Source organism: Abrus precatorius, unplaced genomic scaffold (genome assembly GCF_003935025.1).
Source record: "Abrus precatorius isolate BTA unplaced genomic scaffold, Abrus_2018 Scaffold4, whole genome shotgun sequence".
NCBI classification, from domain to species: Eukaryota; Viridiplantae; Streptophyta; class Magnoliopsida; order Fabales; family Fabaceae; genus Abrus; species Abrus precatorius.
In genome coordinates, this window is record NW_020874384.1 from 5998884 (window position 1) to 6024980 (window position 26097).

Sequence of the window (26097 nt, forward strand, 5' to 3'; positions counted from 1 at the left end):
TTAAAATCGCGAAGAGAATTAATCAATATGTATGTTTTCTATAAATTTAAAAAACAAGAGAAAAAAAAATAAAACAAGTAAACGTAATAATAAAAATAGAGATAAATTTATCATAAATTTTATAACTCAATTGCGACACATCAAATATTTTGAACCTCAACTTAATAAAGTGGACACACTCATGGTGAGTAACAAAGTTCATAGGATTAAAAAGTTCTTAAAAAAAAAGAAAAGTTTCTAAAACAAGTAAAATTTGGTTTTTGCAGATTTTTTAAAATTTAACTCACCTTAAACTAAAAATTCCAAATTTAATTTGAACTGAAAAATTAAACCAAAAGTCCTACGTTTTGGACTGCCGACATAGGTCTAAACAGATATACACACACACACAGCATAACAATAACATAGCTAATTAAGAGAAGCCGCAAGGAGGTAGTGTTGTGTTGGATAATATATCCAAATATGGAAGAAGCAACTTTCTGGTCGATTCTGATCATAACTAGTTCAATTTTTCTCCTCTCCTTTTTCAATCTTTTGAATTCCATACTTAAAAAACAAGCCAACCATAAAAACCTTCCACCTAGTCCACCACCTTTACCCCTCATAGGTCATCTCCACCTCATAAAAGAACCATTACACCGAAGTCTACATAACCTCACCCACAAATATGGCCACATCATGTTTCTCAAACTTGGGACACGCAATGTCCTCGTTGTCTCATCACCTTCAGCAGTAGAAGAATGCTTCACAAAAAACGACATCACTTTTGCAAACCGTCCCCAAACACTTGCCGCTAAGCATCTCAATTACAATAGCAAGACTGTGGGGTTTGCTTCCTATGGTGACTACTGGCGCAACCTTCGCCGTCTAACAACAGTGGAGCTTTTCTCTACCCATCGCCTTGCCATGCTCACAAGGGTTCGAGAAGAAGAGGTTGAATTGTTGGTTAAGCAAATATTTGAAGAGTGCAAAGGGCAAGAAATGTCAAAGGTTGACCTCAAGTCAAAGTTTGTGGAGCTTTCTTTCAATATGATGCTGAGGATGATATCTGGGAAACGGTACTATGGTAAGCATGAAGTTGCACAAGAAGGGAAGGAATTTCAGAGTCTGATGAAGGAGTTTGCGGAGCTTATGGGAAACGGAAATTTGAATGATTTCTTTCCGGTATTGCAATGGGTTGATTTTCAAGGGGTAGAAAAGAAGATGGTGAAGCTGATGGAGAAGCTGGACAGGTTCTTGCAGAAGCTCCTTGATGAACAACGGAGAAACAGACACGTGGATGAAGGAAACCCACAAGGGAATGTGACGCTGATTGGTGTCATGTTGGACTTGCAACAAACGGAGCCACAATTCTACACGCATGAAACCGTGAAAGCTGTTATCCTGGTCAGAAAATTCATTTTTTTTTTATTGTTAATATGACATATCTCATTGATTTTCCCAAGAAAAAATAAGAATTCAGTTGATAAAATTTTAGAGAAATAATCAACATAAAAAATACTTTGAAAATAATTTATATTTTTCTATTTTTGGAAAAAATTTCTAGAAATTTACCTTTACCAAATTTGATGAACGATGATGAGTGATCTCGAATATGCTAAGAGGAAACATAACGTGATGCTTTTTCTTTTTACTAAAGAAATAGCTAAATTATTTAACAAGAATAAACGCACACTAATAAAAACTCAATTTCGCGTTTTTTTTTTTAATTTGATTCAGTTTTAGTAAATTTTTACTGAATTAAAAAATTAGGATAAAAACAATTTTTTTATGTAGAAACTTTTAGGAAAATTACTCAGAATAAACCTTTATCTACCATAAGATAATTTTAGTTGCTTTTGCTATCTCTAAGTTATCTAGTGGCGGCTACGAAAAGTGCAAGAAAATTTGAAATTGATTTCTCCACATTGAAGTGGAATATGGTGTGTCAAAAATTAAGCACCATATCTTTCGATTTTATTTGTTGATATAGACGGGCTTGACTTGTTATGTATATAATAACATAAAATTAAACAAGACATTAATAGAAAATTACCTTTTTTTTAAAAAAAAAGATATATTATTAAAAACTATTTATTAAATATTAAAGTTTTCTCTTATTCATCCCTTTTGTTGATGAATTATAATCTGAATCAATCTTAAATTTTGCACGTTATTTATGTGATTGAAATTTTTAATCCAACTGTTAAATTTATGATTAAATTATCTAATAAAAAATATTAAACCGTGTAAGAATAAATTTCTGACGTTAATCTAATCAAATCCTAATCAAGAACATAATGTAGCTGTGAAAAACTTATGCAGACGATTCTTGTAGCTGGTTCAGAAACTGCGGCCACTTCCATGGAATGGGCATTCTCTCTTCTCCTTAACCATCCAGAAACAATGAACAAGGTTAAGGTTGAGATAGACAGTTATGTAGGACATGATCAACTGTTGAATGAATCGGACACAACAAGACTAAAATACTTGCAAAATGCAATTACGGAGACACTACGTTTATATCCTGCGGTTCCTCTTCTTCTGCCCCACGAATCCTCAATTGATTGCAATGTTTGTGGTTTTGATATTCCACGAGGGACGATGCTACTTGTGAATCTATGGACTTTGCATAGGGACGTTAACTTGTGGGTTGATCCAACAAGGTTTATGCCAGAAAGATTTGATGAAGGGGAACAAGGTGGTCATGTTTATGATATGATTCCATTTGGTATTGGAAGACGAGCTTGCCCAGGAGTTGTTTTGGCCAAACGTTTTATGGGACATGCATTAGGAGCCTTGATTCAGTGTTTTGAGTGGGAAAGAATTGGGCATCAAGAAATCGACATGACAGAAGGAATAGGACTTACGTTGCCTAAAGTTGAACCTTTGGTTGCCTTATGCCGACCCCGCCAAGCTATTATCAAGGTTTTGTCTAATATATAAATTAAGGATAAATTATACATTAATTAATATATTTTATCATCATAAGTCTAAGTTGACTTTTAAATTTTCAATTAAGTCTCACTTTCTAATTTTTATGTGAATCTAACATTATGCTTTAATCTTTATATAAAGTGAACATTACCTTTTAATTCTTGTATAAAAGTTGTTTATTTTTTTTTATTGTTGATCATTTTCTCCGTATATTATTATAGGTCTTATCTCTCAAATGGCAAGATTTTAGTGCTTAATCAAATAATAGAATGCAAATTTTCAACCCTAATTTTCTAAATGTTAATAGTAGAAACAATGTAATAAGTATTATTTTTAAGGCCGTGTGTAAAGAGGAAATTTTGCGAAGACTTAATAAAGTATGTTTATATATTTTTATAAAAAATATTTTTAGTTTATTTAGAAATTATATATCTTTAAATGTAAATAAGTAAAAAATATGTTTTTGAAACAAAAGATATCAAGATAAAAATGTCTTATTTAAAATAATTTATGGTGATAGTTTAGTTAAATTTACTAGATGTGTTAAATAGGTCTGCTTTAACTAATTTTTTTTAACTAATGTGGATTAGAACCAAGAAATTTATAGAGTTAAGTGAATTACGATTAACTCATAGATCAATTATTTTTTAAAAAATTATTATAATCTATTAAAAATATTTATTTTTATAACATATTTTTTATTATAAATTTATAAATAAATAAATAAATAAAATTAAAAAATAATAAATAAAGAATAATTAAATTTATATAATATTAAATATTTAAAATAAATTATTATTATTAAATAATATTAAATAAAATATAACGATTTATTATAAAATTAAGTTACATGTCTATCAATTTTTTATTATTGATAATTATTAAATTATAATAATATTTTTTATTTATATAATTTTATAAATATTTTTAACATATTATTTTATAATTTTATTTAAGTATTAATTATAAAATATTTCAAATTTTAGTAATTTTATATTATTATATTTTATTTATTTATTTTTATAAAATTATCTTATAAATATTACATATTCAATAAATATTTTTAAAATTATAATAAAGGCACAAAATTCGCCAAAAAAATTATTTTAGTTAACTTTGTTAAGTCATTTGTTCTCAAAATGCTTAAAATAATTTATTTAAATAAAATTTAAAATGTTAAAAAAATAAATACAACAACATTATCATGAAAATCATAAACATATGATATTTAATATTACATAATTTATAATTTAAGAAAAGTAACTTATGAAATTAACAAAATTAATAAATTTTAGTAAATTTAAATTTTGACTATTTTAATTAATATGATTTATTTTTAAAGTGAACTTGGTTGGATAGAATTGATGAAATTTTTTATTATTTAAATAAATTTTTTTATTTAAAAAATATATTTTTAATTAATTTTAAATAAAATAATTTAATAAAAATATGAATAAACCTATTTATCTTTTATTTGAAAAATAATAATATTTATTAATTACTTTAAAAAAGTGTTTATTTATTTATTTTATAAATATAAAATTTATAGACATAGACAATTAACTTATGAACTTAGCAAAAATTAATATTATAAAATTAAAGTTTAACTTATTTTAATTGATAGAATTTATTTTTAAAGTGAAATAAGTTGATTTGTAGAATTTTTTATATTTAAAATATATTTTTTAATTAATTTAAATAAAATAATTTAATAAAAATAATAAATAAATATATAAAAAACCAGCGTTCAAAATATGAAGAAAAATATAATACTTATTAATTATTCTCTAAAAAAAGTTTTTATCTACTTATTTTACAAATATTTTTAAAGTAACAATACAGATACAAAATTGACAATGAAAAGAATGTTAGCTAAATTTGCTAAGCATTTATTATCAAAATGCTCTAAATGATTTATTTAAATAAAAGTTAATATATTTAAAAAATAAATACAATGCTATCATTATAAAAATCATAAATATATGATACTTAATATTGTAAAATTTATAGATATAAAAAATTAAACTTATAAACTTAGCAAAAATTAATAAATATTTAAAAATTTAAATTTTGATTCATTTTAATTAATAAAATTTATTTTTAAAGTAAAATAACTTAATTTATTAATTTTATTATTATTTTAAATAAAATATTTATATTTTAAATATAGTTTAGTTAATTTTAAATAAAATAATTGAATAAAAAGAATAAAATACACATGTATTTTCTTACCAAAAAATAATATAATATTTATTAATTACTTTCTAAAAAATATGTTTATTTATTTTTATATAATTATTCTAAGAACTATCATACATTAAATACATATTTTTAAAGTAATAATAGAGACACAAAACTAACGTTAATTAAATTTGTTAAGTCATCTATTATAAAATATTTAAAATAATTTATTTAAATAAAATTTAATATATTTAGAAATAAATATAACATTCTCATTATAAAAAAAAAAAAAAATATATGATACATGATAGTACGAAATTTATAGACATTAAAAAATAATTTATAATTAATAAATAATTACAAATTTGAATATTAACTCGTTTTAATTAATAATATTTTTAAAGTAAAATAACATAATTTAATAGAGTTATAAATTTTTTTTATTTAAAATAAAATTTTAATAAAAATAATAAATATATATATATGTATTTTATTAAAAATATAATTTTTTTAATTAATTTTAAAAAAATTGTTTATTTATTTATTTTTATAAAATTTTTAAAAAATTATATATTCAATAAATATTTTTAAAATAATAATAAAGATACAAAACCCACAATAAAAAAAGTTACTAAAATTTTTTAAGTAATCTATTATAAAATACTCAAAATTATTTATTTAAATAAATTTTAATATTTTAAAAAATATATACAATACTGTCATCATGAAAATAATAAACACACTTAATATTGTTAAAAAATTTATAGATGTAAAAATATTTACAAATTTAAAATTTGATTAATTTTAATTTGATATAATTTTTTATTTTTTAAATATATTTTTTATGTTTAAAATATAATTTTTAATTAATTTTAAATCAAATTATTTAACAAAAATAACAAATAAACATATATATTTTTTATTAAAAATAATATAATATTTATTAATTAAGAGAATGAGTTAACCCATATTTAATCATCATCTTAGCCTACCTTTTTGTTATATATTAAAATTTAAGGTTAAAATAAGCTTATTATATATAGAATTTAAAGAAAATTAAAACTGTATAGTAATTTATATGAGGTGAATTGTAGGTGTAAGACCACAGCACTAAAAGTTATTTATATTTTATTTATTAAAAGGTTTTAAATTATTCTCATACCCAATTTGATTATAATACTTATTAGAATTGTTTTTTTAATAAATTAAATTATATTTTAAACGATAATTTTGTTCACTTAATATTTAAAAAATATTTCTTGATACAATATAAAAATTTATACGAATAAATTAATTATCTTTAATATTTTATTTTCCATTTTATTTAGCCATTTAATTTTATATTGAAAAATAAAAACATATTGTTAATTTTACTAGGTAATTAAAATATAGACTCGTTTAATGACTCATTTGTCTGATAAGACATTTTTGCGCACGTTAGTAAGCTCAAATAATAAAATAAAAATGTAATGTGAATTTTGTAAATATAATAATTTTTTATATATAAAATAAATCATAAATCACTATCAATTATAAATATTAAATGATTAATTTAACGTTATTAATCGGATGAATTATTATAATAAAGTATTGTTATAAATACCCTTATAATTCCTAATTAATTTAAGGGAATAATCATTCATAAATTTAACAATTAAGTAATAAAATTTATCGATAAATCTATTAAAGGTATATATTAAAAATAATAAATATTTATTTATTAAAAATCATAATAAATTATAAAATTCGAATAAAAAACATTGATAATATTTATACGATTTTTATTTTAAATTTATTAAATAATTGTTCTTTTTAATTTAAAAATCACGGGTCTAAATTGTGAAATAATTTTTGCCAAATAAAATGGTAAAACAAATTCCTTATATATAAAGCGAATGCGTTGCTTGGTGGACACTGTATTGTGTTGTTTGTTGGGAAAGAAGGAGAAGAGAAGATCGAAGTGAAGACGATGGAGGAAGCAACAGCATCAAAGTGCATACCACACCAAATCGGAGGGGTTCAAAACGATGCGCTTCGATTCGGACTCCACGGAGTCAAGAGCGACATTGTTGGTTCGCACCCTCTCCAATCTTCCGTCGAATCTGTAATCTTTCTCAACTTTCTTCCTTCTTTTCAGTTTCAACTTCCAATTTTCCTCCGTTTTTCTGTATAGTCTGCTTTCGGAACCGCTTTATCCAGTTTCAGCTGTTTGCTATTTCCCTTTTTAATTAGGGTTTCCCTTAAAAAAAAAAAAAACCTTTAATTGAAACAAATCTAATTTATCGTCGAATAAACAGATTCTCTTTGGTTCTGTCTTTGCAAGTTTGGATTTTGAACTCAATTTTTGTTTTTATTTTTCTTGGGTTTGCTGTTTTCAGACAAGGAGGATCGATGAAGCGATGAGGAGGCAATGCAAAGTCAATTTGTATGGAACTGCTTTTCCACTGAAGCAGGAGCTTGACAGTCAAATCTTGTCTAGGTACGAGTATTCGAATTGGAATGATCTATTGTAGTCTAGTTTCTTGAGATGTTTCGAAAGTTAAAACTGTTTCAGTGATAATATGCACATGACCTTGTTTGCGTTAGTGGTTAGTTGTTAACTGCGTATAGCTGTTATTTCAGGCACAGATCATATAGATCACCATACTGGGGACATAGGGCAATGACTTTGGAATGTTAATGTGTGCTAAGATTGTGCTTGTTCTATAAATATTAAAACAACTATTAATGTGTGAATGAGTTTCTCATTAGTGATTAACTAACATTGCCATATTGGTTGGTTCATATGGTTTGGTGGGCTGAACTTTGACTCTTGATGGAGATCTAGTGTGTTTTTCAATAAAATTGCTTAAATATGTTTTCATGAAGTAGGGAAAAAAGCAATTTAATTTGATGCTATGCCATTGTTCATTGTAGGTTCCAGCGGCCTCCTGGTCCAATTCCATCTTCAATGCTGGGTTTGGAGACTGTTACAGGAAGTCTTGATCACTTTGGTTTTGAGGATTTTCTAAATGGTGATATGATCTGCCTTTCTTTTTTGTATTGTTGTTGGAAGTGTTTATTACCTACTTTGAAACATGTTGCTTCTGCTTATGAAGTGGTTTGTGCTTGATATAATGAAATTATGCTTCATTAACATGAAATCTTCAAATTAGTACTGTTAAATGTTGTGATTGTTATGCTGCAATTGTGGAACTTATGTTTCATTAACTTTGGAAATGAACTCCATAAATAATAGTTGCCATGGGATATAACTGGATTTTGTCTGTTTCAATTGTTTTTCTGATTAAATAAATTTGTAGCCACCTTGGATCTTTTCTGTTATCTAAGATTTGGGAAGAACTTATGCTCTAAACCTTAAAACATTATATTAAACTGTTTTGCAAGTTTTTCATGTTAGTAGGAATACCAGAAAAAGTTGTTTTTGGGGGGCATAAGCAACTATGCACCTTTTTGCTGTGGTATGATATTTGTCTTGTAGATCAATGTGAAAAAGCTTTGCTGTGGTAATTGGTGCATGCAATTATGTTCCTTTTGTTTTGAGATGATTATTAATGTTGCAGTGACTTGGATCATTCAGGAATCTAAAGAGTCTATACTAAAATCTTCAAAGCTGAATTAGACTTGTTTAGAATTTCCATTGCTATTGAAATTTTGCAAATTGCATAGTGTGTTAGGACTTATTCATACTTAAATCACTCTTTCAACCATCAATCTTGGTTAGGGGGATGTATAGAGCAATGTATACATAAATTTTCAAAGCTGATTCAGACTAATTGAGAATTTTCTGTTGAAAATGGTACACTGTTTTAAGATATGAGTGACATTATAATTTAAATTTGATACTGTAAAGATAGATTTATAGTTTCTATCCCCTAGTGATAATATTTTAGGCTCACATTAGGTTTAACCACCGAAAAGGACATAGCCTGCTCAGAATCCTGTTTTTTAGTTGTAGCTTTCTTCTATCAATAATGAATTTGGGATCCCTGATCATTGAGGAATGCAATTTTAGTTGTTGTCCATAATGCACATCATTTATATTTTTCTGTTTCTGTCTGTCTTCTCAATGTTGCTAACGTTGCTTACAGACCCTCGCGAATCTGAGACTTTGCGACCACTGGACATGCATCATGGGATGGAAGTTCGTCTTGGTCTATCTAAGGGACCGGTGCACCCAAGTATTATATAAGTAAATTTGACTGTTATTCTAGTATCGGAAAACAGTGTTTTATGGTAAAACTTCCTTGATATTCATTAGAAGGAAAGGTCTAAGTAACTTGGGTATTTGTTCGTGGACTTGTGTTTTCCTATGTTCGGGATTATAAATGTTATGGTCCATATAAAACACGTCTTGTCTTTCAAAGTAAAGCAGAATTTATGTACCAGGCATTTGAGTTGAGCATCTGTTGTTACATCTGGCAAATATCCCACTGTTAATTCTACCATGACTGCTTGGAAGCATGGATTGTCATGTTTCAAGAAATGTCAGACCTTATCCGATTATAATCAATGAATAAGGACATTCTTCCACCCCATAAATGGGTGAGTTGGGTGCTGGAAAGAGAGAAAAAAGAGGGGAAAAAATGAAGAGAGATGTGATGGGAAATTTAGAGAGAAATAGAAAAAATAATAGGTGTATATATAAAGTAATGTAGGATAATTAGTTGATCGTATATTTGTTTTTTCTTTCCCTGTTTCAATACTCTATACGAAAAGGGTTTATTTCGTATGCATGGAATGGTTGACGAAAATGATGCACGTTCTTCGACTGGAAATGGGGTACAGTAGAAAGAAATGCCAAATTAGTCGGTGACAAGTGGTCTATCCTTGTGTTTTTCATGAATCTTGGCTCTTCATTTTGTACAAACTCGGATGTTTTCAAGTCAAAGTTTCCCACTTGAATACAAATCCAAAATCGAAGAGAAATTTTACAATCAATCTCAAATCTACACTTTGATTGCCCAGGTAGCCGATTTATCCCAATGGAAGCAGCTACCTTCCCAATTCCTATCTCCATGTCGTTGCCTATACTTTGCGACCAGTGTGACATTTGCTTTTATTCACACCAGATAAAGATGGGGAAAGAGTTGCATGTGTCATGTTGGAGACGGTAGCATCCATGTTCCAAGTCAGGGCTTCCAATCCTTGCAGGCTTCCACCTCCCCAAGACGCTGCTGTATATATTTTTAAGTTCCAGTTTTAAGTTAAAAAGATTAATCCTCCTACCTTTTAGTAATTTAAACATACATCTTTATTCAAACTAATTTTATAAAACTCAAATGAATGAACACTTGTTTTGGTTCAACAGAGAGTGAAATAGAGAGGAGAGAAATAGATAAAAAAAATTTCAAAAAAATAAAGAGGAAAGAAATAGAATAGAAATAATTAATTTTTAACTATTTAATTTTTCAATAGTAATAGTAATAATAGTTTTAATTTAATAAAAATTTATTTATTCAATACAATATATTAATAAATTTAAAATTTTTAAAAATATTTTTATATTTTATAAAGTATTAACTAATATATATATATATATATATATATAAAGGCTCACTTGGAAGTTCCCATGCCCCTCCTTCCTTCCATTCCCATTTATATTTTCTTCTATTCTTATCTATTCTTGCTAGGGAAACAAGAGTCTTTTGAAAAATCCTCTTCTATGAAGTGATATGACGTCTTTGTAAGTATCTTTGACTTCTTCTTATATGACGTGGGGGATGTATCTACGAAAGACATTTCAATGATAAATTTAGGAGTCAGTTTAGGCAATAAATGCTATTGAATATTCGAAAGTTAACATTTTACCTGTGCTTCTTACTTTCTTTTTATAGGCAGTTTTATGGGCTAATGGGCTTTATGTGTCAATCTTGTGTTTGACCTTCCATTTAAGTAAATAATTAATGATTTTTTTACCTTAATCTGTAAAAAAGTAATTAATAATTTTTTACCTTAATTTGTAAAAAATATCTCTTATTTTATTCTTAATCTTGTCTGGGGGATACTCGTCTTATGGACCGAAGGGATACTCGGATTCTTTCTTCTGTCCCCAGGACCGAGTGGTATCTTAGCTAGTACATTAGCCCCCAAGTCAGATGAGGTACAATACAAGGGCTTTTAAGGACTGTTGATCCTTTTCAGTGTCATGATGCTCCTGTAGATGAGAATGATATGATTTTATCAACTACCTGCTTGATTTTTACAGTATGTTAGATTTCTGCCAAATAGGTAGTCAGTTTCCTTTTTGGTGGTGAGTCCGAGTATATGCTAATATTATGAAATTAGGGTTTCATGAAACAAGGGTTTTCAATAATTAGGGTTTTCTCGTGGTCTGTGCCTTTGAAACGAAAGGTTGGTCGTTCATATCTGTTAATCTGAAAAGATCTAATGGTTAGAAAAGGGTGTGACTCTTTATCTTCCCAAAACCTTGTGTTCTATAAATATGTGGTGGTCTATGTATCATATACGTTTTCTTGCTCTAAATGGAGGGGTATATGCTAATATTTTGTTAGAAACTTTTCTTTCTCTTGATATTTTAAGGTACGCTTGTTTTATTTTTGTCCTTCTCTTCTTTTCTTGTTCTTCTCATGGCGTATTTCCTCGAGTGGGAAGATTCATTGTCAGACCATGCAAGGTCGACTACTACTTTTGAGGTTGGGGACCTCGGAGGGATCGAAAGGTTTGAAGAAGTTTCTTCAAGGCCGAATGATGTTGCGGATGAGCTTGATACGACTGTTAGGGAGTGTGAAGACAATGCTGAATCGTCTGATGCTGTCAACGATGGTTCTGAGTCTAGCGAATCGCTATAGAATTCTAGCCCCCTAGGGAGAGGCCATCGTTTCTACCTTGTGCAATTCCTGGTTATGAATGGGTAGATGGTGAAGTAGCCGTCTACTTCTCTCGTTTTCAACAAAATAGATGATTTCAAGCCTTTGTAGACCATTGTGATATATCACTATGGGAGGCTTCAGATCTATATCCTATAACTATAAGTGTTTGCCGAGGGGATGGTTCCGGCAATCCCGACCTTGTATTCTTAGGGGATGGTGTTGAGATGGTCGACACATTCTTTGTGTATGAGTATATGTTTAGGAAATTATGTATAAAACTTCCTTTTGATGATTTCCAAATGAGTGTGTTAAGGGTTTTGAATATTGTGCCGACACAACTTCATCCAAATGTGTGGGCGGTGATGTAAGCATTTAGAATTTTATGTAACTTTTATTATATAGAGTCTAGTGTAGGGTTATTTCTTCATTTTTTCTATATCCGTCCTTCAGATAAAGCAAGATGGGTGTCATTAATAAGGCAGTCCGAACTATTGCTTTTTAAGCCTTATACTTCCTCTTTCAAGGTTTTAAAACCAGCTACTTTAAATTAAATGTGCACCCTATCGGTAAAAAATATTTTTTTGATAATGAAAACAAACCGCTCTTCCCTTTTCATTGGACCAAAGTACCTCGCCGGTATGAGGTGTTCCCTGAAGAAATGTTATCGACAGAAGAGTTATCGGCCTTGGAATATTTGAAATCTCTACCTAGGTCCCCCAACCTTGCTTGGACATGGATGGTATACTTTGTCTTTGTAGTGCATAATTTGGATACCGGATTATATTGATTTAACTTCTTGTTTTCATTGTAGGTATAATGGCTCAAAGAGGGCTTAATGTGAATTATCGTCGAGGTTTGAGACAACGAGCTCATGAGGGTACCTCAGCTGAAGAACATCGAAACCCCTTTCTAGATCGGGTTCCAAATTTGGCTAAAGCACGCCCTTCTCCTCGTGATTTAGTTCTTGCCGAAGGTTAGCAATGGAAAAGAAAAGATAAAGGCAAAGAAAAATAAGAAGGAGAGGAAGCGCAAACATGCCCAAGCTGCGAGGTCGATTGGTCCAAGCAGCTCCACTATTTGTACCGTCATCTCCCGTTGTCTTTTATGACTCATTCTTTACTAAAGGGATTCAGCCTGCAAAGCTTGTCTGCTCAGATTTGTTATCAGAGACAGGGAAATATGTTGTAAATAAAGAAAATAACAAGTCTCGGTAGCAATGGTACTGTGAGTTGCAGTCTCAAGCAATAGTGATGTTGCACAACCTAGCCTTGGAACCTCTACTTGAACAAGAAAGGTTTAAAACCAGCTCTCATCCTTCCAAAAAGCTTTGGAGGAAAATGAAGAGATTCGGTCAAATTTGGCTGAAACAAACAGAGCTCTAGAGAATGAAGTGTCTCAGATGAAGGAGCATTTCAAAATTGTTGAGGGTTGGTTGTGCGCCACCGAGGAGGCTCTAAGGGTGAAAACCTTGGAGTTAGATGAAGTCGTGACAGGGGAAAGGCAAAAAACTGATGCTGAGATGAGGGCATTCACTGCCAAATGCAATGACAAGATAGTTGTCGAGCATGAGGCCGATTTTTATCATGCTATGCGTCAAGCATTTGAATTTTGCCAAGTCCCTGCCGACTTCTGCTTAGATCTAACTAGGGACTTCTTTGGTGGGAAGTTCTTACCTTATGATGAAGTGGATGAAGAGGTGGAACCCGACACCGAGGCACCCTGTCAAGTTCGCGCTGCTGCCGAAGACGCCCTTATGCACCATGATGGTGCTAAGGTGGGGAACTAACAATTTTTCTTTTTTGGTAAATCAAAGGCGGATAGTGTCTATTTTTTGTAATGCCTTTGGCCTTTTTGATAATACAAATTTGGTTTCTTCAATTCATGTTTGCCATTTTATGTTACACATTATTCATTTGCTTTATTGTGTCGTGATCCAAGATTTAATCGTAATTGAGTGATTGGTCAAGATGGGTACTTAGAATAATTCAATTTTAACTAAGTAGGGTATTCGGGAGAAGATACTTGTAATTAATTTTTCCTTAACCAAGAGGTGATACTTAAGAGAGTAGTTTAATTCATCCTTAACCGAGTGGGGTGCTCGGGAGGGAATAATTGGTTGATTCATCCTTAGCCAAGTAAAAAACTTGGGAGGAAATAATTTGACTCATCCTTAACTGAGTGGGGTACTCGGGAGGGAATAGTTTAATTGATTCATCCTTACCTGAGTGGGGTACTTGGAGGGAATAAGCAAAAATGCGTAATAATCGAGTACTTTGTAGAAAGAGGTAATTTTATTAACAAAGTGTCTCATTAAAAACCTTCTCAAGAAAATCTCTTTTCACTTTCTTTTAAGAGGACAAAATCTGAGTGAGGAAAAGAGTGCACTGATTTACATAATAAGCTTGAACTAAAATAATGTTTAAGGTGTGACACATTCCATGTCCTCAGTATAGTTCTCCCTTCGAGTGTTTTGAGTTTGTATGATCCATTATTGAGGCATGCTATTACTCGAAAAGGTCCATCCCAGTTGGCTGCAAGCTTCCCTTCTTGTCGGTCTCATCTAGCTTCCCCCATGGCTCTCCATACTAAGTCTCCATCCTGAAATTGCCTTGTTTAAGTTTTGAACTGAATTTTCTTGCCATTATTCTTCTGCTAGCCTTAGCCATGATTGCTGGCTGATCACGTGTTTCGTCCAATAAATCCAAGTTAACAGCTAAGGATTTAGCATTAGAGTGTTCTTCAAAGTGTTGCCTCTAAAAAGACAGTTCTCCAATTTTGACTGGGACCATAGCATCAGTACCATAGGTTAATCGATAAGGTGTTTCCTTTGTGGTTGTTTGGGGAGTACATCGATAAGCCCATAAAATCTCAGGTAATATTTCTGCCTATTCACCTTTTGTCAAACTCAATCTTCTTTTAAGTTCATGTAGAATGACCTTGTTTGTTGTCTCAGCCTGACCATTAGTCTGAGGATGTTCAACAGAGGTGACCCAATGCTTAATATGTAATCATTCTAGAAATTCATTAAAACGTCGATTTGTGAACTGTAGGCCATTATCTGTGATCAAAAAGTGTGGAATGCCGAAATGCGTGATGATGTTTTTCCAAGTGAATTTTTGAATATTATTTACTGTGATGGTGACAAGTGGTTCGACTTCAATCCATTTGGTGAAATAGTCCACTGCGACTATCAGGAATTTGCGTTGTCCTTTAGCTAAAGGAAAGGGTCCTAATAGGTCCATTCCCCAAACTGCAAAGGGCCAAGGCAAAGTGATCAGGTGAAGGTTGTCGGCATGTTGGTGTATATTTGTACATGTTGTTGGCAAGGGATACATTTTTTGATGAAAAGCTCACAATCTTTGAACAAGGTCAGCCAATAGTATCCGACTATCAGTACTTTTGTTGCCATTATTTTCTCCCCCGAGTGGATACCGCAAATACCTTCATGTATCTCCCTCATCACATAACTAGCCTGATCTCTGTCTAAACATTTCAACATGGGGGTTGAAACCCCTCTCTTGTATAATTCTTTGCAGAGAAAGGTGTATTTGGCTGCTCTCTTATCTTTTTAGCTTGGGCAGGATCGTCAGGTAGTTTATTGTTGACGAGGTATTGTATGATTACTGTCATCCAATTCTGAGGCATGTCTTCTATTTCCATGCACTCTTGTCCGTTCACGCTAGGGACATTGATTTCCTGTTGGATCATACTTTGAAGCTGACCGGTTTTCCTCTAAGTAGCTAATTTTGTGAGCCGATCAGCCTGTTTATTCAAGGCTCTCGGTGTATGCTGAACCATATCACTTCGAACTCATCTTGTATCTTCTTAAATTTCTGATAGTATTGCAACATGACCAGATCTTTTACCTGATAGGTACCGTTAACCTATTTAGCTACAACTTTTGAGTCACTCCATCATGTGATGCGTCTGACTCTGATTTCTTTTGCAAGTCTAAGGCCGGCCAGGAATGCCTCGTATTATGATTGGTTATTGGATGCTTTAAACCCAAACCGTATAGATTGTTCAAGCATTACAGTATTCGGCACTTCTAAGATAATTCCTACTCCACAACCACGAAGGTTTGATGATCCATCCACATGTTCGTATTAGTTTGTTTCTGGGGAGTGAACTTATTGACAAAGTCGACAAGTATCTGAGCTTTTAAAGGTCCTCCAATTTCAAAGCGGATGTCAAATTGGGATAGTTCAATCGCTCATGTCATTAACTGACCTGCTAACTCAGGTTTTCGTAAAATTTTAACAAATGGGCAACCAGTTCTTACCACCACGATAGCTCTTAAAAAAATGCCTTCAACGCCGAGCTATATGAATCAGTGCTAAGACTACTTTTTCCATTAGTTGATATCAGGTTTCAACATCTTGAAGTGCTCGACTAATGAAATAAATTGGTACCTGTTCTGGTATTTCATGTAATAAAACTGAGCTGATAGCTTTTTCTGATACTGCCAAATAGACGATCATATCTTGATTTGGTCTTGGCTTTATTAGGGTGGGGGGAGCTGCCAACATATTTTTATATTGAACGAAAGCTGCTTCACACTCATCTACCCAGGTGATTTTTTGTGATTTTTTGAGGAGATCAATAAAAGGCCGAGATCTTTTTGCCATTGTAGGCAAGAACTTGGCGAGTGCAGCTATTCGGCCAACTAGTCGTTGCACTTCCTTTGTATTGCGAGGGCTCGTCATCCCAATAATAGCCTGACATTTATCAGGATTAGCCTGAATCCCCCTTTCTGAAAGCATGAACCCTAGAAATTTTCCTCCAGCTACCCTAAACGTGCATTTCTCTGGGTTAAACCGCATCTCATGCCGCCTCGCCTAACCGAATACTTTGGTTAAATAGGCAACATGTCTGTCAAGAGAGATGGACTTAAATACCATATCATCGACATATACTTTCATACACCTCCCAATTTGCTTTGCAAAGATTTTATCCATTAACCTTTGATATGTCACCCCTGCATTTTTAAGACCGAATGGCATAACTTTATAATAAAAATTTGTCGTATTCATGATAAATGTCGTCTTCTCCTCATTCGGGGGGTACATCCGAATCTAATTATACATGGAATATGCATCCAAGAAACTGAGTATTTTGTGGCCAATAGCCCCGTCAACCAGGTTATCGATGTTGGGGAGAGGATAAGCATCCTTGGGACATGCTTTATTTAGATCGGTGAAATCCGTGCACATCCTCAACTTTTCATTTTCTTTCTACCATTACAACATTAGCCAGACATGTGGAGTATCGTACCTCATGAATAAACCCGGCTTGTAACAACTTACGAGTTTCCTCTTTGACTGCTTGTGCTTTGTCACCCCCTATCTTTCTCTTTTTCTATGCTATCGGTTTGGCCCCTTTATGAATTGATAGATGATGACAAAGGGAATTAGGATCTATTCCTGGTATATCTAAGGCTGACCATGCGAATAAGTTGACATTACTTATCAACACCTTCTGAAGGAGAAAAACATAAAGAGAGGAAAACCATTCACAGTATATGTGGTCGCCGTCGACCCTGTGCTCTTTCACAGTTTAGTTTTTCTTTACTAGGAATGCTTGGCTTTGACCCCATCGTCGGCCCTATGCTTCCTCTTGATTCTAGTCTCTGAGCTGCACTAGCACTGCCCCTCCTCCTAGCGGCTCAGCACACATTTGCAGTGTGTTTCGAATTTTCACAGTTGCTACAAGTTATCCATGGTTGTGGGCAATCCCTCACTATGTGTGGCCCTCCACACCTGAAGCATTTGATTGGGCCTCTGAAAAAGCCTGATCCTGAGCCTAAGCAAGTACCACTGCTCCTCAATTGAGATGAAGTCCCTCTGGATTGTGAGTGACTGAAGCTCGAATACGACCCCTTGGAGAATCTAGGGGGTCTTCTATTTTGTCTCACTGGACCGGCTCCCCTAGTGTCCACTGTCTTCCCTTTTCAATTAGCTTCAAAGATTTTGCTCTTGCTTATCAGAGTGGGCAAGTCTGTCAGTTGAAACACATTGACTGCTGCTTGGATGTTTGGCCTCAATCCGTGCTCAAACTAAACACACAAATCCTCCTCTCCATCCTCATGTTGATAGTGAGGTTAGTACTTCATCAGATCTTGAAATTTTGCTACATACTCTCCCACTGTTATGCTTCCTTGCTTTAACTCAAGGAACTCTCTAGCCTTCTGCTTCTTCATATCCCAGGGAAAGTAATTCCCTAGGAAGATCACCTTAAAAGCCTCCCACTGGATATAGCCACTTTCTTATGGAGGTTTGATTGACAAACCTCCACTAGTCCTCCACTTCTCCACACAGCAAGTACGTGGCATAGGCAACCTTATGCTCCTCACGACACCCCATTGCATTGAAGACCTTTTCGACATCCACCAACTACCTTTTATCTCCCTCAGAGTTTAATTCGCCCTTAAACTTTGGAGGATTGTGCCTAGTGAAGGCAGACAATCCTCAATACTCAGCCAGCTCTCTGCGTTGGTTGTGCACCAAGGCCTCTAGAATTTGAGTCATGCGTTCCATGAGGTCATTGGTGCCTCTAGCCCTTCTACCTCTACTAGCCATGTTCAGTCTAAGCTAACAACAATTCAGCAAACCAAATTCTAGTACATCAGACCAATAACACATTTATAATTTAGGCAAACAAAACAAATCAACACTCAGCTTGGATGCTTCAGCCTGATACCCCAGTCCGATTTAGATGAACTGCTCTGATACTAAAATTGTAACACCTTAAATTTAATTTTCTATAAATAAATTTTGAAAGAAAAATGGAAATAATAAAATTTTTCATTAAAGTGGTTCTCAGTGTACAAGTTCAAACAAATATTTCAAAATAAGGATAGTTTACAAGTTTGTATCAATGATTGCTATAGGACTTAATTAATACATCAAATTTTCAAAATAAATTCCTAAGACCTATAACAGTTTCATCCATCCTTCATGGAGTCTGGTGCTGATTGTCTTGGTCACCTGAAAAATAAATGTAAGGGTGAGTACTCTATACTATCCAACACACACATAACATAGAGACTCACCTTGCACACCCTCATGTATTCTAACATATTCTATTCAAGTATAGGCAATTACAGGCAACACTTTCAAGCATTTCATTTCAATTCATAACCAATGCACTCATGGTACCAAGACATTTTTCATACACATGCGCTCACTACACGTAGCCACGCTCACTGTGGCACTGTGATCACAGTTTCACACCATGAATGGTCCGCCAGTTACCCCTGCATCACAAATACCATATGTGCAGTCACGAGTCACTCAACAAAGGTGTTGGTCAGAGGTCTAGTCAGGAAGAGAGTGTGTGACCTGTGATGCACCTATGCTCACTGTTAGTGTCATCGCCACTCTCTCTTCTCCAAGTTATTTCTACTATCCCCATCTTCCACACCTCCAGTGTATCACTGAACCATTTATAGTATATTAACAACCGTATTTAACATGCCTCATTCACACACATTTCAGTTACATACAATATTCTTTCACAGCACACAGCACACATGCCCACATTCATTGACATCACATTCAACGCACAATATTTTCAACATAAATCCAAGTACAACAGCCACCCCCAACACATGTATTACTCAATACCAACTACATTGAAATTAATCATAAAGCTTCCATCACAATCTACCCAAACCAATTCATTTGCATCACATACATTATACAATCTCTACCACATTATGCTCAAACACACCACTTTCATCAAACAACCATTTCTCCACGTTCTATTTCAATTATAACTCAACAAATGACGACATACACAAAATTTACAATACAATAAGATAGGGTAAAGTCTCCCTTTACCTCAGATTGAAGACCCACTCACAAATTCAGCCCAAGAAAGTGATTCCCACACGAATTTCGTCCTAAACACACGGAAGAACCAAGGGAAACCAAGAGAACAGAGAATGGGGATGAGAAACTGAAATCCTAACCATTAAAACTCACCTCCAAGCATTCCCAACATGAATCCAACCTTCAATCGAGTTCCCAAACAGCTTTGGAGGCAATTTAATCGGTGAAATGAGGTTTTGGGTCGAGAGAATTGAAGAGATTTTGAAGAGAGGAATGGAAAATGAATTTTCCAAACCCTAATCCCTTCAAATACCCCTTTGATTGCAACACTCTCGCTATAGTGAGATCCTCTCGCTGCAGCGACGCCCCTTGTCGCTATAGCAAAAATCTCAAAGAAAACTGCATCCTGGTTTTAGCAAAATCTTGCTACAGCGAGACTCTTTTGTTACAGTAAGACTGTATCCAGAATTGCACCCCAAACTGTCGCTCTCTCGCTGCAGCGAGAAGGCGACAGTTTCACGCCTTCCTTTTAAGGCCCTCTCACTACAGGGAGACTTCTCTCGCTACAGCGAGAACACCCTGCACCCTATACTTAACCTTTTTCAAACAATTTAGTGTAGTCAATCTTGATACACAATTAGCATCCACATTTATCATATATGCACACACGCATACACACACGCACACACATATATATATATATATATATATATATATATGTATATCACCATTCAACACTCATCACGCACTTAAGTGCAATTCCAACATCCATTGACATTTACATATATCTATTATAATAATTAATATTACAAAAATTCGGAGCGTTACAAGAATTGCGATATTCTTACTACAACGAGTCTTTTCTCGCTACAACAAGAGACTGTCGTTACAACAAGGCTCTCTCTTGCCACAGCGAAAATATCAGGCAAAATTGCACCTTATTTTCTGCACTTTTCGCTACAGTGAGAAATCCTCGCTACAACGAGACCATTCTTGCTACTGCGAGAGCGCTCCAAAATATTCTATTTTCACCGCCTCATTCTCGCTACAGCAAGAGCTTTACAGTTCTAACACTTCAAAACTCTTTCTAACATACCCTCACATGTATATTTATCATAACCATGTAATTTTAATTAATATAAAAATAAGGATGTTACACACCGTATTTAAACATTCACTAGATTCACTAAAAAAGAACACATAAAAAGAAAAGGGAGGGAGACAAATTGAATAAAAGTGACATGCAACACAATCAATATATCGTCATGCTCATACATGCAATCAAAACTCTCGTATCCCATTAAGTTACTCAAAAAGCAAAAGAAAAACAAAGAAAAGTTATATGCATGTACCCTAATCAACATTTTATACATAGAGCAACAGTGAAAATATGCATACGACACATTGTGACAATCACGACAAGGTTCATGGACTTCCCCTATCTCGACTTAGTGATGCTAAGGAAGAAGAATGACGCAGATTTTCTTGGCTAGATGACGACTTTAGCTGGAAGTTACTCATCCCACAGTGTCAAAAATTAGAAAGCAAGAGGGTTAGTAAGTGTAGTGCAGCAGCAAAGGTGCAGTCTAGAGGAGAGTATTTTTGGAATCTCAATTCCCTTTCATGTTTATCATTCTAAGGATGATTTCAAAAGTTAAGGCAAAATGTAGGGGTTCCCTTTTATATGCGTTAATGTGGCAAGAATTAACATAGGAAGGGAAAGGTTGTCAGTTTAAATTTTATAAAGTTTTAATTCAGTTTTTAAAGGTTAATTAAGAAGGGTGACCATAATGAATTTCCACTATAACTTGTCCTTTTCTCTCTCTCCCACTATAAGAAGTTGTAACAATGCAACTTATTTTAAATAGGTCAAATTATAAAATAAAATAAAAAGTTAAAATGAGTAAGGAATTGGTGAGTTTTAAATTTGAATTTTGGAATTTAGATCTAAATTTTAAATTTAATATCAACACGTCTTGTGCTCAAACCTTAGATGTTAAAAAATCAATCTTTTTACATTTTACTCTCTATATAAAGAGTATCACTTTCTCTTGTAAAGATACACTTGACACTTGACTTGTACTTCTATTTACATACAAAAATTCCAAACTTTCCATCTCAAGCTCCTCTCTTAATCCCTTTCTCATCACAGAGTCGTGTTTCTGTTATAATAGATCAACTGCATGAGTTTTTTTTTTTCATATTAGTTGTGATTATGAATGTTTTATATTTAGGTACCTTTGTATTCATCATCATGATTGTGTCACTAAATACCTCTTGCAATTAGACTGATGTGAATTCTTATAATGTAACTCTTTTTGGATTCTAACTTGATTTTATAAAATTGATATTATTTGTCAATTATAATTGTCTTTTTTATGTTATTATTATTATTATTCTTAAATTGGTCACTCAAGAATGAATAAATTTTAGTTAATCAATTGATAAGCAACTATACCATTATTAGGTTAATGAATCATTCTATCACATTTCAATTAATTAATTGAATTTAACAAATTTAATGTTTTTAAATGCTCTTATTTATCTTGTTGCCTTTTATGATGATTATGGTAACATATAGATAAAAAGATTATTATTATTGCATGATATTCTTTAACACAATTGAATTGCAAGAAGAAACTAAAGCTTCAAACCTTTATTCATATCAAGTTATCTTTGTGATTTCTTTATTTTTTAATTTTTCTTCAATTTCAGATTTTATTTTAATCTAAATATTCTCAATCTTTGAGTTTTCTTAACATGCAAGAAACAATAGTAGAAAATGCTTGTCATATAATCTCTGAGGAAATGATACTAGGAAGGTCTCAAACACTTTCTTTTAACCAACAGGCGAGTGTTCTTGTTCATTGTAATAAAATAAAGTGTTTAAGACCCTTTCAATATCGTTTCCACAGAGATCATACAACAAACATATACTACAATTATTATGTGGCAAAGTTTGAGAATATTTATATTAAAATAAAATATAAAATTGAAGAAAAAATTGAAAACAATAAAATCACAAAGTTGATTTGATATAAATGAAAGCCTAAAACTTTGGTTTCTTTTTATGATTACTTGTATGTTTTCCTATTCAATTCAATTGTGTTCAAGTAATTATCAATCATCTAATCAATTGTTACCACTATTCCAATGATCATACAATAATAATAATTTTCTTACCTATATGTTACCATGATACAATTATCATATAAAATAATAAGATAAATAAAAGCACTATAAAACATTAGATTTACTAATTTCAATTAACTAATTAGAAGTCTGGGTGATAAAGAGATTCTTTTATCTCTTAAACTCAAATTACCTAGTAGTTCCATTAACCTAATAATTATATAATTGCTTATCAATTGATTAATTAGGATTTATCCTTGACTAGTCAATTCAAGAATAATATTTTCAAAAAAAAATAATTCTAATATGTGAAGCCCCGACACATCTATGCAGTGGAGTGTCTGAGTGTTGGACATAGCTCCAACATCGACACTGATGTGAGACAGCTTGGACACATGTCAAACACTGTTTTGCAGGTGTTCGAATTTAAAAACATTATTTTGCGACTCTAACATAGCTCCAACATGGCTCGACATGAAGAGACACAACTTTGACACCAAAAATTACATTTAAAAAAAATAAATTGGTTAAAACTTAAAAGGTTAAAAAACATTTCATTTACACGAAAGGCCCCTCCTTTCGTTCCTTCCTCTACACGTTTTCATTTTTGCTCCACTGTGTTGCGTTCCTTTGTACATTTCCTCTACTCGTCATTCACCATTTTCAATTGCCGCTCATCGTTCTTTAGTCAATGTTCATCTTTATTCTCTGTCATTTTCACTGGTTTGTTTCTATGCTTGGTTCATCTCTATTTTTGTTGTCTATTCATCTTAGGTTCACTATTTTTGTTTTTGTGCTTTATTTACCTTTGTTTTCTATTTTTGTTTCACTATTCTCTGTTAATGTGTTATGTTAAAGAACATTTTCTCTACACATTTATGTTTCAGCTCCAAAACTCCCTCCTGTTCAATCCTCTGCATGTTTATGCTTCAGCTCTGCAGTGTTGTTTCATTGGTTTGTTTCCTTTCTTCCTCTGTTCTCTATCATTTTCACTAGTTTCTTTCACTATTTTTGTTTATATGCTATATTCATATTTATTTTTTGTTTTTTTTAATTTGCTCTATTTTATTAGGAAATAAATAGGAACTAAATTAGTTGTCTCTAATTCTTGTAGAAATGAGTATTTCTAGTCAACCCTTACAAGATGATTACACCAAACTCCTATGAAATTATGTTACAAAGATTAAAAAAAAATATGGGTGAAGGTGGTAGAAATTATGAAGTCAAATGTAATTTTTGTGACCAAACTTTCAATGGATTTTATACTAAAGTGAGGATACATTTATTGATGATTACGAGAAAAGGAGTTTGAGGTTGTCAAAAGGTAACACCCTGAAAGCTTGTTCAATTAGAAAAGATAGACAATGAGACTACATTGAAGATAGATAAGTCAAAAGCAAAATTTGTCCCTTTACTCTAATTTCTAATGAATCACCCATGGACACCAATGATGGTGTTGATTTAATATGTAAGCTAGGGAGGCATTAGACTATGAAATCGCTAGGATGTTTTACTCATTGGATTGCCTTTTCAATTAATAAGAAATCCTTATTATAGAAGAGTTTTTCTTTTGCTGCCAATAATTATATAAATGGATATCAAATTCTAGAATAATAAGTTAAGAACAAGCTTGCTTCAAAATACAAGAAGACTTGCACAAAGGCTATTGGAGCCAATAAAAAATACAGAGTCAAATAAGTATTTGCATTGTCAATGACAAATGGAGTGATCTCCAAATGTCTCTCATTAATTTCATGGTTGTAAGAGTGAATTCATGTTTCTAAATGCTATAGAATGCTCTGTTAAGATTAAAGACAAAGATTTTATAGCTAAACAAATGAAAAATGTAATTATGGAGGTTAGACTCTCAAATATTGTGCAAATTGTGACTAATAATGTACCTATATATAAGGCAATAGGTTTAATGATTGAGACTCATTTTTCTTCTATTTATTGGACTCCCTGTGTTGTACACACTCTAAACCTTATTTTAAAAAATATATATGCAGCTAAGAACACAAAAAAAATGTTATTTATAAATATTCTTGGACCACTTCAATAGTGGAAGATGTTGTGTTCATAAAAAACTTTCACTACTAGAAACACACAAAATACAGGTGATTTTTTTCATATGTATTACAAACAGATATACATATGGTAAATCCAATTTTTTGTTGTTGAGAAATCCGTATATAATACAAATGGAAAAAATTCGTATATAAAATTCATCTGTAATCAACCCATCATTTGACGCGTAACATCACAGACATAAATTATAGATGAAAAAAATTTGTCTGTAACTTATAGATAGAAAAATCTGTCCATCCATATTCATTTATTGACGAGAAAATTATAGACAACTCCAACTCGTCTGTAAAATTCGTCTGTAAGCGTTAACAAATATGTCTATAAATTTGATTGTAATTTCCATATTTTTAGTAGTGTTTATCATGGGTCACACTATATAGGTTGTCCATTTTCAACTCATTGAAGTTGCTTTCTAATGCTCCAACAAGATTTGCCTCTACTATACTAATGCTTAAGAGATTTCAGCAATTGAAGATAGTTGTTAGTGATAAACGGTCTTCTTATAAGGAAGATGATGTTGGAAAAGCTAAATTTGTGAAAGATACATTATTGGATGATGTTTGGTGGGACAATGTATAATATATTATCTTTCATTAGTCCTATCTATGATGTTCTTAGAAAAATGAATACGGAAGCTTCATCTCTCCATTTAGCACATGAAATATGGGGCTCAATAATTAAAAAGGTGAGAAAAGTCATATATCGATATAAAGAAAGGCATAAAGTGAAGAATCAAGCTTTTATAACTTTGTGCAGTCCATATTAATTGAATGTTGGATGCAGAGTAGCACACTTCTCCTTTGTTTAGCTCATTCTTTAAACTCAAGGTAATAAAATATATTCCAAAATAATTTTTCATGGCTTATATTGTAGATATTATAGTCATGAATGGCTAAGTGAAGATTCTAATAGAGTCCTTCCACATCAAGATATGAAACTCTCATGAAAGGATGAAATTTTTCAAATGATACTTTGTTGGTGTGGATGTGAGGAGACAAGTGAATGTATAGTTTGCAAACTTTTCAAATGGAGGAGAATGTTTTGATGATATTGATTATTTAAGTGATAAGAGAAAGATGGATGAAAATTCTTGATAGCTTTTTCACGGTGCTCAT

The 26097-nt window shown here is 32.1% G+C and overlaps 2 protein-coding genes across 2 annotated transcripts; both read left to right on the top strand.

Annotated features, from left to right (window-relative positions):
- Positions 1 to 410: 410 nt before the first annotated feature.
- On the top strand, positions 411 to 3080 carry LOC113865922 (isoflavone 2'-hydroxylase-like). The gene is made up of 2 exons (XM_027500731.1): positions 411 to 1386; positions 2305 to 3080. The coding sequence occupies exons 1-2, from the start codon at positions 463 to 465 to the stop codon at positions 2923 to 2925; spliced, it is 1545 nt and encodes a 514-aa protein (XP_027356532.1). The 5' UTR covers positions 411 to 462; the 3' UTR covers positions 2926 to 3080.
- A 3936-nt stretch (positions 3081 to 7016) lies between these two features.
- LOC113865466 (cyclin-B1-2-like) lies at positions 7017 to 10349 on the top strand. Its single transcript, XM_027500039.1, has 4 exons — positions 7017 to 7201; positions 7476 to 7576; positions 8014 to 8111; positions 9189 to 10349. The coding sequence occupies exons 1-4, from the start codon at positions 7067 to 7069 to the stop codon at positions 9287 to 9289; spliced, it is 435 nt and encodes a 144-aa protein (XP_027355840.1). The 5' UTR covers positions 7017 to 7066; the 3' UTR covers positions 9290 to 10349.
- The last annotated feature ends 15748 nt before the right edge of the window (positions 10350 to 26097 follow it).